Here is a 13,492-nt window from a genome sequence, read left to right on the forward strand (position 1 = left end):
TTGGAAGAATCAACATTGTGAAAATGACTCTACTACCCAAAGCAATCTACAGATTCAATGCAATGCCTATCAAGCTACCACTGGCATTTTTCACAGAACTAGAACAAAAAATTTCACAATTTGTATGGAAACACAAAAGACCCCGAATAGCCAAAGCAATCCTGAGAACAAAAAAAGGAGCTGGAGGAATCAGGCTCCCTGACTTCAGACTATACTACAAAGCTACAGTAATCAAGACAGTATGGTACTGGCACAAAAACAGAAAGATAGATCAATGGAACAGGATAGAAAGCCCAGAGATAAACCCACGCACATACGGACACCTTATCTTTGATAAAGGTGGCAGGAATGTACAGTGGAGAAAGAACAGCCTCTTCAATAAATGGTGCTGGGAAAACTGGACAGGTACATGTAAAAGTATGAGATTAGATCACTCCCTAACACCATACACAAAAATAAGCTCAAAATGGATTAAAGACCTAAATGTAAGGCCAGACACTATCAAACTCTTAGAGGAAAACATAGGCAGAACACTCTATGACATAAATCACAGCAAGATCCTTTCTGACCCACCTCCTAGAGTAGTGGACATAAAAACAAAAATAAACAAATGGGACCTAATGAAACTTCAAAGCTTTTGCACAGCAAAGTAAACCATAAACAAGACCAAAAGACAACCCTCAGAATGGGAGAAAATATTTGCAAATGAAGCAACTGACAAAGGATTAATCTCCAAAATTTACAAGCAGCTCATGCAGCTCAATAACAAAAAAACAAACAACCCAAGCCAAAAATGGGCAGAAGACCTAAATAGACATTTCTCCAAAGAAGATATACAGAATGCCAACAAACACATGAAAGAATGCTCAACATCATTAATCATTAGAGAAATGCAAATCAAAACTACAATGAGATATCAACTCACACCAGTCAGAATGGCCATCATCAAAAAATCTAGAAACAATATATGCTGGAGAGGGTGTGGAGAAAAGGGAACACTCTTGCACTGCTGGTGGGAATGTGAATTGGTTCAGCCACTATGGAGAACAGTATGGAGGTTCCTTAAAAAACTACAAATAGAATTAACATATGACCCAGCAATCCCACTACTGGGCATATACCCTGAGAAAATCAAAATTCAAAAAGGGTCATGTACCAAAATGTTCACTGCAGCTCTATTTACAATAGCCCGGAGATGGAAACAACCTAAGTGCCCATCATCGGATGAATGGATAAAGAAGATGTGGCACATATATACAATGGAATATTACTCAGCCTTAAAAAGAAACGAAATTGAGCTATTTGTAATGAGATGGATAGACCTAGAGTCTGTCATACAGAGTGAAGTAAGTCAGAAAGAAAAAGACAAATACCGTATGCTAACACATATATATGGAATTTAAGAAAAAAATGTCATGAAGAACCTAGGGGTGAGACAGGAATAAAGACGCAGACCTACTGGAGAACGGACTTGAGGATATGGGGAGGGGGAAGGGTGAGCTTTGACAGGGCGAGAGAGAGTCATGGACATATACACACTAACAAACGTAGGAAGGTAGATAGCTAGTGGGAAGCAGCCGCATGGCACAGGGATATTAGCTCGGTGCTTTGTGACAGCCTGGAGGGGTGGGATAGGGAGAGTGGGAGGGAGGGAGACGCAAGAGGGAAGACATATGGGAACATATGTATATGTATAACTGATTCACTTTGTTATAAAGCAGAAACTAACACACCATTGTAAAGCAATTATACCCCAATAAAGATGTTTAAAAAAAAAAAAAAATACAGTTCAACCGAAGTAGCTACAATTCAGTATATCAACCTTAATTTGAATACACTATTTCTGAAATTAATTTATATAATAAATATCAATTACTTTAATATTTACGTAAATGAATAGTGTTCTCTTTTTTACATAGTCTATAATATGCTAGGGTACTGTTATGGACCCATGCAACCCTGAATTTTAAGGAGCCTTTTTTTTTTCCCAACTACCTATTCAAATTCACTTGGTTAGAGATAGTCAGTATGTTTCTCATAGAAAAAAGTTACTGCACGATTGTCTGCTTATAGTGTGACCTCTTTCACTTGGGTGGGTATCCTCTCCACCACTAAGCGAGGATGTAACCTTGTCAAACCAAAGGCAAAAAAATAATGAGTGCACGACAGGCTAACCCAGCATGGAAAGGTTGTTAAGGAGGTTGCAGAAACAGTTCCCTGAATGACAAAATAAAAGTATACTCCAAAGAGTAGGTTAATATTAAAGAAAGCACTCAAGAACATGAGAAGCATTTAATTCCCATCCTTGGATGGCTGCCATACAAAACTTCACTCAAATTTATTTCATTAGTTACTTACCAGATTTACTTAATATGTTTTCAAATCTTGGTACAACAGGTTTGACTGAGACACATTTAGAAAATATCTACTTCCACAAAGTACTAGCCAAAGGTAAGTATGAACCAGTAGATAACATTTTGCTTTTACCAATTATAAATTATCACCCAACAAAAAACAATCATTCCAATTCAAGAATCAGAACTATAAGTTGGAAGTCTTCACCAAACAGGAGGATTTTTACTATCACTAAACAAGTAACAGTAATTGCTACATTAATTGCCACCCCAAAGCACTAACTGGCATAACAGGGAATCATATTAAAACATTTTTATAAGTAGCTGAAACCAGCAGAAATTAGGCAAGTTCTGTTGCAGTCTTCTCAATGTAAATTTACTTTTAAAATGAACAAACAAATCTCAAGCATGTACTAGGACTATCATTACGTCAGTTATGTACATTTTGACATTTCTTTTCTACACTATGAAATTTTTGTTCTGGACCAGTCTTAATACTTTAACAGAGAAACAGTGCCACCTTTTGGTCCCATACAAAAGCCTCCAGTCTACTAGTCTTCCAAACTTCCTTTTTTCAGTTAAATTACCGATATATATAAATGCCACTGAATTTCATGTCACAATTATCATCGTCTAGAAATATTTTGTAGCTACACAAGCTAATAAACCATGAGAGTAACTTAACAGTTGCTTCCAAAACGTGGAATTTCAAAATACCAAGTTCATGTACTCTAGATCATCAATATAATAATTTCTAATCAACATTTCATTAAACACGTTCTACCAAATCCAGGTATATCAGTCAAATGATATATTTTAAGTATAAAAGAAAAATCCTTTCTTATAGCACTGTTACATTTCAAAATTGATTTTGAAAAATGCATTATATCAATATTTTAAATGGACCTATTAATTTAATAATTGACAATATGGTATAAACAGTGAATTACTAGTTAAATCAGATAATTATAAATAATCTTATATATGAATATAGTATGTTTCTGATTTACTTACACTAATGACACAATGTCACCACGTTGTACTTCAAAATTCCTCACTTTCCAGTGGTTCAAAAGCACCACATCAGATGACTGGCTCCCCCCAGGATTCAAAGAAGGCTAAAAAATAAGATGAAAGAGACACATCTATCATTTGTATTTTTCAATCTTCATGGTTCCTTGCACTTCATAGCTGTAGTGCAGTGCAATAAAACATTTCTAATATGGTAGCTTTCAACAAATTGCTGTTCTAAAATAACTGCAAATGATGAGTTTTCAAAAAGGCTCATTGGGATTCTTCACAGAGAACCAGAAAAAATATATATATTACCAATACTTATTTGAAAGGAAAACGTGATAGATATTCAAATCTTTACTAAACTCCAACAAAGAGCATGGAAACCTGTAAGAAGAATTAAAAGGAAAAAGTGAATCAAACCTCCCAACAAAATATTCGGATAGGATCTAATTCCACAGTAAGTACACATTATCGTTCCATCTGGAGAAAAGAAGAAATAATCTCAAATCAACCAGGAAAACACCCATATGAAGAAGTAAAGGGACCAGAAGAAACGAGTGATGGGATAATCTTGGAAAATATGGGAATTTGCCAATTTGACCTCTCTTTTCTCCAGAGAGCATGCAACAAGGGTCCTGGCTCCAGTTTAAGGCTAATAAGTAACCTTCACCTTAGGATTCAGACAAGTCTAGATGTGCCTAAGGATTGATGGGGCAAAAACTGAGAAACATTTCATGTAAGAATTCATCTGAAGGTCAGGAATCATCTAGGCGTAAAAAACTGACTGAGGAGCCATAAAGCCAACATACCTGTCACCTGGACAGGGGTGCAGAAAAAGCCAATGGATATCAAGTCTGAAACCTGAGGGTGGACAAAAGAATGAGAAAAAGTAGGAAAGTTTTATCACCATTGACCCTCCAGGGTCTCTGAGAATGTCATAGGGGAAACAGCAATTTCTGCGGTGGTGGGAAAGGTACCAAACCACAGCTGAGGCGCTCCACCTTCACAGATGGTGGCCACAAGAGGAGACACAGCCACAGCAACCAGGGCAGGAGCGAGGAAAACAGTGCATGCCAGACAACAGCCCATCCCTGGAGCAGTAGTGACATACTCTTTTTTAAAGATTCCTGGTATTACTTGTAGGTTCTACAAAGCAGATATGGGCAAAGCTGTGGAAATTTTGCATGGGGGCTATTATCATGATCTTATTTTTGACTCCCCAGATTTTTTGTGGCCAAAAAATATTGGTTATCCTTGGGGGTCTCAAACCCTTCTACAGCTTCTGCTTTATGTGACTCCTTTATGTGATAATGCCTAAATATCTCTAACTTTAGTTTTGAATTCCCTGCTAATCATCACTTGACTATCTGACATAAAATTCAACATGATTAAATGGAATTTGTCATCATTTCCTACCAAAACAATTTTCTTCCTTATTTTCTTACATCCTTATTTACCATTTTCCCAGTCAACCAACTTAAAATCTTAATTATCTTTTTACTTCATATCCAACCAGTCACCAAGCTAAAGGGATTTTCTTTTCATAATATCTTTCAGTTATGGCCCATCTTGTCTCCTCTCTACCATCATATTTCAAGCACCAGTCATCATATAACTTCATGCACCTATACTAGTCAGTCTGTCACCTCCAACTCAAAAGTGCATGATTCTATTTCTTTATAACTATAAAATCTTAAGTTACTTAACTTTATTATACTCCTATTTCCTTACTAGTAAAATGGTGATATTTAGTAACTATTCTCTAATTAATAATTAAATAATAATAATAGCCAATATTTGCCGAGTACTTACCACGTGCAAGACATTGTTCTAAGGGCTTTACAAATATTAACTTATTCGGTGAGATCATGCATTTAAAGTGCTTAGAATAGTTCTTAGCCCATAGTTAAGCTCTCAATAACTTCTATTATTGATATTACTAAATCACAACTTTAATTAGAGGTAGTTTTGTACCCTTTCCCCAGGTTCCTCCTCTGGCTCTGTCCCTAATAAGGAACAGAGCTGATATGGCAGGATAAATCCAAGGGGCTTTGTTGGGCCATGGTGCTAGGGTATGGAGCTTTTGCCATCACACAGTAGGGTTAAGCTGAAAGTCACGCTTCCATAAGGGTTTATTCTTTCTCACCCATATTTCCCATTCATATTCTCTATTTCTTCCTCTCCCTCTCTGTCTTTGAGTTCTGTATCTTGCAAGTCCTTTCCCCTTATTTCTTTGTATTTCTCTTCCTACATAACTGCTGTGGCAAAGGCGGCCTGGGGGAGACCACCTGCACATAAAGAGAAAATCTCCTTTCTACTGCACTTGCTCTGGGTCCATTTCTTTTCCTTGCCATCAGAGTAGTGAAGAACAAAAGTTATTTAATTATTTCCAACTGCTCTTCCTTAGTGTCTTTTATTGTTTTTCAAAAGTTTGTGATTACAACTCTTAATAAGAAAGACATTTTACACTTTACCCAATACACACATGCACGAATACACACATCTGAACAAAATGCCACAAAATAATAATTACCTTTACTTCATACACCCTGATATTTTCTTTGTCTCTTAATCCATATTTTTAAAATTCTGTCTATAGCCAACCATATTAATTTCCCATCCACTATTATTGATTTGCAACCTACAAATCAGTTGTAGCCCACAGTGCTAACATCATAGCTTTAGATGATTCTTCTTTAACCATTATCCTATGAAGGCTGCTTTCTTCTGGAATTCTACCATCAGTTCTTTCATCTCTGCTTTATATTATTGCCTTAGAAAAGATCATCAATATTCTCAGTTGCAAATACCACCCATATACCTATGACTGTTAAAAGTGAAGTCCCAAATCACTTCCTCCTCTATACTCAATACAGAGCACTGCATACTACAACACTTCGCATACTGTGATGTCAGTTTTATTAACCTGTCTCCACATCTAAACAGGAAGCGCTTTATCCATTATTGTGACCCCTAGTTAAATTTATACCCTACCCGCCAACTGCATTTCTGAAATTCTAGAACATAATTCTAACTGGTTGCTGGGCATCAAATTTGATCAAGCCATTCCCCTACTTAAAATCCTTCACTAGCTTCCTGACACTACCAACATGACTGTCTTCAACATAAAAATCAAGAGACATATGATCTGCAGGACCCTACCAATCCCCACTTACATAGTTCCTGCAAGTTAACACTAAACCACAAGCAATGCTCCCTATACACAGGTTAGTTCCTCACACTCCCAAGGCATCATCTAAGCAAAATTCCTGCCTGAAATGTTACCCCTCTTTCCCTCTTCCCACAATCTGTTTAACTCATACTTCAAAACAACACTTAAGGGCCCCGCCCCGTCGCCACGTTGTTCCCTCGGTGCTGGACGGGAGCAACTGCAGTCGGACCCGGGCAGTGCCGCCGATGCCTCCTGCGCGCCGGGTCCTCGACCTTCTCTCTTTCCTCACTGCACCCGGACGGGCTGGCCCGGAGCTCCCGGGCTTCCTCCGTGTGGCCGCGAGAAACTCCCTGCACTCCTATAATGAGCCTGGCACAGTGGTGAACGGCTTTTCCTGCGGTCCGTGCCCAAGTGGATCTTCCCGACAGCCCTAGAGATACTGATGATATCTGAACTGAACAATTAAGGGTTCTGAAATCAGAGATGTTGAGATTAAAAATGGCAGGAAAATCACTGTTTTTTAAAGTAATTCTCCTTGGAGATGGTGGAGTTGGGAAGAGTTCTCTAATGAACAGATATGTGTCTAATAAGTTGGATACCCAGCTCTTCTATACAATAGGTGTGGAATTTTTAAATAAAGATTTGGAGGTGGACGGACATTTTGTTACCATACAGATTTGGGACACGGCCGGTCAAGAGTGATTCAGAAGTCTGAGGACGCCATTTTACAGAAGTTCTGACTGTTGCCTGCTTACTTTTAGCGTCGATGATTCTCAAAGCTTCCAGAACTTGAGTAACTGGAAGAAAAAATTCATATATTATGCGGATGTGACAAAGCCCGAAAGCTTTCCTTTTGTGATTTTGGGTAACAAGGTTGACATCAGCGAGCGGCAGGTGTCTGCAGAAGAAGCTCAAGCCTGGTGCTGGGACAACAGCGACCATCCTTACTTTGAAACAAGTGCAAAAGATGCCACGAATGTCACAGCGGCCTTTGAGGAAGCAGTTCGAAGAGTGCTTGCTACCGAGTATAGGTCAGATCACTTGATTCAGACAGACACAATTAGTCTGCACCGAAAGCCCAAGCCCAGCTCCTCTTGCTGTTGAAGTTAGAGAGGTTGCCCGTGCGATCTAACCAGCTCATACACTTGCACAGATAAGCACAGGGTGGAGACGAGAATTAGTGTTTGCAGCGATGGATCATGTACTCATAAAATTAAACTAACCATATTACTGCCTTGTTAGTGGGCGGGAGAAGGGACACATCCACTCACAGGAGACTCTATTTACTCAGTAATGGCACCTTACATTTATAAGTTGTAACGGTTGTCTAATAATTTTTAATTTAAATATGTATGTTACAGAGCTAATAAATGAGATGACCAAGACTTTATAATTAAAACAAAACACTTGAGTGTTCTAGAAGTTACTGTTTTTTCCCTGGGAAAATGGAGAACTACTTTTTCTATGTGTATATTTTTATATAATTAGCATTCTGTTCCTGGTTCAGGGAAAACATGTCCTAAAGCAATATAATGTTAGATATTAAAGATTAAAATCCAGAAAAAAAAAAAACTTGAATTCCATGAGGCAATCTCATAGGAATTCTTTCCTATCACTCTTTATCTCTCCTCCCCATTCCCATCTTCAGTCTCCATTAGGTGATCAAAACTCCCAAGTTCCCCATCAAAACCTGTGACTGCTGCTATCATAGCAGTTTTAAGCACATATTATAATTATTGGATTCTCTCTCTCTCCAAGAGTCCATAAGCATTTTGAGAATAGATTATTTCTTATGTCTGTGTTCTTGATACGTGGGCAAGTAAGGATGTTAATAAATTTTAGTGGAAATAATTTTTTAAAAATCAATTAATGAAATTTCCAAAGACTCCCCAAATCAACATGCCCAAAACAGAGACCATATTCCATCCTAGCCCCAAAATATACTTCTATACTCTCCTCCTTAGTTAACAGTATCACCACTCACCTTATCCCCCATACTAGAAAACTCTTGAGTCCTTCTCAACTTCTCTCTCCGAGTCACCTATCACCAGACTTTCCCTCTTCCCAGAATGCCTTTTCCCTACTTGGAAAAATTCTGTTTATCTTTCAAAGCCCAGCTCAGATGATGGTGACTTCTCTGTGAAGCCTTAAAACAAAACACAACAAAACTTGAAGTTCCCTTGCAGAAATTAGGAAATTACATCCTGGTGCTCCATGGTTAGGGACCGAATAATCCCTATAGACTCAAATCTTGACACTTGCATTTATCTTTCCCTTACAGAATCAATCATCTACCAACTTTTCTAATGTTAATTGTTAGAACCAAAAGGTAATGCATTGTAAACAAAAGATTTATGTAGGGGAAAAAAAACCCAGAAGGACGCACGTCTAATTTCAAGAAGTAAAATATTAGAATCATTAGTCAACACCTGGAAGACCTTGTTTGATTTTTACAAAGGAAACAATAGTTTTCTTTTACCTTTCCTCTCCTCCACAAGGCTAAATTAATCATTCCCCCACCTGTGCTCCCTGAGCAATTTAGGTAAACTTCAGGGATAGCTCTTAAAACCTTATTACAGGTATGGGCCTATACATATGACTCTTTCACTGTAAGTTTCTCAGTTGCAGGAACCAAACTTTATTCATTTTTGTATGCCCAATCCCAGAACAGTGGCTGGAAAATAGTATTTCTATGCTTTGAAGTTTAAAAGATTAAAGGTGTTTGAAAGCATATTTAACTAAGATGTTTCCCAAGCAATGTACGTTATCTAAACAATGTATACATCTCTTGGACTTCCCTGGTGGCACAGTGGTTAAGAATCTGCCTGCCAATGCAGAGAACACGGGTTCGAGCACTGGTCTGAGAAGATCCCACATGCCTCAGAGCAACTAAGCCCGTGCGCCACAACTACTGAGCCTGCGCTCTGGAGTCCGTGCTCTGCAACAAAGAAGCCACTGCAATGAGAAGCCCGCACACCACAATGAAGAGTAGCCCCTGCTCGCCGCAACTAGAGAAAGCCCACGTGCAGCAACAAAGACCCAACGCAGCCAAAAATTAATTAATTATTTATTTTTTTAAAAATAAACAATGTATACATCTTCCAAGAAAATATACTCTGGATGAGTAAGTTCATTAAGAAATTTTTTGTGTTGCATCATGTAGGCAATTTAAGCATTAGGAATAAAGTTGGACAGTGCTTTCTTAGTAGCCATAATAAGATAATGCTAATCAAAACAGAATAAAATTTTCTTTACAATTCATTTGTAAATGTAAATAACACTTATGAATATGAATAACACTTTTCATAAAGAGAAACTTTCTGTAATTGGGAAACTGTTCCTATAGCACTATAAAAACCATAGTTGTTTGTACTTCAATTAAAATTTTTTAAAAAAATAAGTACACTTTACTTCCTGAGTTTTCTAAAACAACTTTTCAGAAGAAAAATAATGCACTAACTTCAAAATGAAAATTTTATATAAGAAATGAAGAAAACTTCATTTGGATGATGCAATTTTAGAAAAATTAGTAAACCATGTTATTTCTTGGAAATTTTACAACTTGTTTTTCCCTGTGGAAGGGCAGTTTGCTTCAGACAGAGAAAGCAATCTTTTCAAACCAAAGGTATACACATGCAATCTAAATTAAAAGTCATAAACTTTGGGAACCCAATGTAACCAAAGAGTCCATATTTTCTTGTCATGTTGTTAATATTTTAAATCCTAGATTCCCAGAGATTACGTCAAAATTATAACCAACTGAAAATAACAATGTTTTCTGAAGTAACAAACCTCAGAGAATATTTAATCTAGGAGTTTCTTTTTTTGTTTTAATTGAAGTATAGTTGATTTACAATGTTGTGTTAGTTTCTGGTATATGGCAAATTGAGTCAGTTATATATTTTTTTCAGATTATTTTCCATATATATAAAACTGAATGTATTCTTACTGAATATAGTTCCCTGTGCTATACAGTAGGACTTTATTGTTTATCTATTTTGCATGTAGTAGTTTGTATCTGCTAATCCCAACTCCTAATTTATCCCTCCCCGCCCCTTCCCCTTTGGTAACCATAAGTTTGTTTTCTATGTCTGTGAGTCTGTTTCTGTTTTGTATGTAAGTTCATTTGTATATTTTAGAGTCCACATATGTGATATTATATGATATTTGTCTTTCTCTTTCTGACTTACTTCACTTAGTATGATAATCTCTAGGTCCATCCATGTTGCTGCAAATGACATTATTTCATTCTTTTTTATGGCTGAGTAATATATCTTTGTGTGTATGTGTGCATGCACGCACACGCACGCCTGTGTGTGTGTGTGTGTATATATATATATATATATATATATATATATCTCACATCTTCTTTATCCATTCATCTGTTGATGGACATTTAGGTTGCTTCCATGTCTTGGCTATTGTAAATAGTGCTACTATAAACATTGGGATGCATGTATCTTTTCGAATTAGAGTTTTCTCCAAATATTTGCCCAGCAGTGGGAGTGCTGGATCATACAGAAACTCTATTTTTAATTTTTTAAGGGACCTCCATACTGTTTTCCATGGTGGCTGCACCAATTTACGTTCCCACCAACAAGGTAGGAGGGTTCCCTTTCCTCCACAACCTGTCCAATCTAGGAGTTTCTACCTGTATCTCAAAATGTGTGACTGTATCAGATGTTCCTGCTTGCAGTCAAGGAGATTTCCAGCAGCAAGGGGGAAAACACTGCTAGTCATTGGGATTACCAATAAAGAAGAAAATAAACCCAAAAGCAACTCTGCCCTTCTTTACTTCAGTGATTTACATTCTCACACAATCAATTCCTTAGCTTCTACTGTGGAGCACTAGGATTAAAAATCAAACAACTTAGATAAGTCTTTTGGACGTGTACACACTGTTGTATTTAAAATAGATAACCAATAAGGACCTACTATATAGCACAGGGAACGCTGCTCAATGTTCTGTAATAACATAAATGGGAAAAGAATTTGAAAAAGAATAGACACATGTATATGTATAACTGAAAAAAGGAAAGAAAAGAAAAAAAAAATCAAACAACTTAGATAAATCTTTTGGATAGCCCTTGCTCTAAAGACAGAAAACTATGTTCAAAACTGGGCTCCACTTGCTTACTAGCCAGATTACCTGAAACAAACTATTTAACGTTTCTAAACCTGATTTCCACATCTATAAAGTGGGGATTGCAGTACCACCCACCTCATAGGGTTCTCATATGAGAATTAAATCAGAGGATCCAGGAAACATTCTTAATAGTGCATGATACCAGTCAACAAATAAGATGATAATGATGACTACAGCAACAACAGGACAAAGGGAAACAAAATCAAGTACAACATCCTTTCCATAAGATTCAAGATAAGATTAAGCCTTTGCTTATTGCCCTGAATGTTTTTCCTTTTAAAAACTGGCATACCTTTTTTTATTGCTCTTCACTTATTGTGCTTCACAGATATTTTGTTTTTACAAATTGAAGGCTTGTTTCAACCCTGCATCAAGGGTCTATCAGCTCTATTTTTCCAACAATATATGCTCACTTCGTGTCTCTGTGTCACATTTTGATAATCCTAGCAATATTTCAAATTTTTCATTTGTAATACTTGTTATGGTGACCTGTGGTCAGTAATCTTCGACGTTGTTATCATAATTGTTTGGGGGCACCACAAACTGTGTCCATATAAAACAGCAAATTTAATCAATAAATGTTGTGTGTGTTCTGATTGCTCCACTGACTGGTCATTCCCCCCACTCCGGCCTTCCCATTCCCTGAGACACAACAATATTGAAATTAGGCCAGTCAATACCCCTACAATAAGTGTTCAAGTGAAAGGAAGAGTTATAGGTATCTCACTTTAAATCAGAAGCTAGAAATTAAAACCATGAAACTCAGATTGGGACTTGAACCCATGCACCAGGACTTGAACCCACATTCTTTTAACTGAGATCACATACCTGGTCTCAGGACTTACTGAAGCTCAGGTTCTTGATGTCTCATGGCAGAAACAATTCAGTGAGAGACAAAGTGATAGGTAGTGGATTTATTTAGAGAGAAACACACTCCATAGACAGAGTGTGGGCCATCACAGAAGGCGAGAGAGGCACCAGGGTATGGGGTTGTCAGTTTTTATAGGGGCAGGTAATTTCATAGGCTAATGAGTTGGAGAAGTATTCCAGTTATTTTGGGGAAGGGGCAGAGATTTCCAGGATTGGGCCACTGCACACTTTTTGATCTTTGATGGTCAGCCTCAGAACTGTTATGGAGCTGGTGGGTGTGTCATTTAGCATATGCTAATGTATTACAATGAGCGTATAATGAGATTCAAGGTCCACTGGAAGTCAAATCTTCCACCGTCTTGGACCTGTTTGGTTCTAATCAGTTTACGTCGTGTCCTTGGGCTATGTCATCCTTTTAAAGGCTGTGCCCTGACCCCTTCCCTCCTGTTTCAAAATGATTAAGCTTAGTGACTAAAGGGCGTGGAAAGCCAAGAAAAGCTGAAAGCTAGGCCTCTTAGGTCAGTTAGCCAAATTGTGACTGCAAAGGAAAAGTTATTGACAGAAAGTAAAAGTGCTACTCTAGTGAACACACAAATGATAAGAAAGTGAAACAGCCTTATTGCTGATATGGAGGAAGTTTTAGTGGTCTAGAGAGAAGATCAAACCAGCCACAACATTCCCTTCAGCCAAAGCCAAATCCAGAGCAAGGTCCTAACTCTCTTCAATTCTGTGAAGGCTGAGAGAGGTGAAGAAGCTGCAGAAGAAAAGTCTGAAGCTAGCGGAGGTTGGTTCATGAGGTTTAAGGAAGGAAGCCATCTCCATAACATCAAAGTGCAAAGTGAAGCAGCAAGTGCTGATGTAGAAGCTGTACAAATTATCTAAAAGATCTAGCTAAGATAATTTATGAAGGTGGCTACACTAAACAACAGATTT

The 13,492-nt window shown here is 37.6% G+C and overlaps 1 protein-coding gene and 1 pseudogene across 6 annotated transcripts in view; one reads left to right on the forward strand and one right to left on the reverse strand.

Moving 5' to 3' along the window:
- Positions 1 to 13,492, reverse strand: part of IMMP2L (inner mitochondrial membrane peptidase subunit 2) — an 899,397-nt gene that overhangs the window by 812,238 nt on the left and 73,667 nt on the right. For all 6 annotated transcript variants that reach the window (XR_003795172.1, XR_003795173.1, XM_029233255.1 and 3 more), the window contains one exon: positions 3,369 to 3,472. Coding sequence is in view for 4 of the 6 variants with exons in the window: in XM_029233255.1 (XP_029089088.1) it covers positions 3,369 to 3,472 (104 nt within the window). In the remaining 2 variants the exon portion in view is untranslated. The remainder of the gene's footprint in view (positions 1 to 3,368; positions 3,473 to 13,492) is intronic.
- LOC114901490 lies at positions 7,042 to 7,647 on the forward strand (annotated as a pseudogene).

Source organism: Monodon monoceros, unplaced genomic scaffold (genome assembly GCF_005190385.1).
Source record: "Monodon monoceros isolate NGI ecotype Baffin Bay Population unplaced genomic scaffold, NGI_Narwhal_1 Super_Scaffold_2, whole genome shotgun sequence".
NCBI classification, from domain to species: Eukaryota; Metazoa; Chordata; class Mammalia; order Artiodactyla; family Monodontidae; genus Monodon; species Monodon monoceros.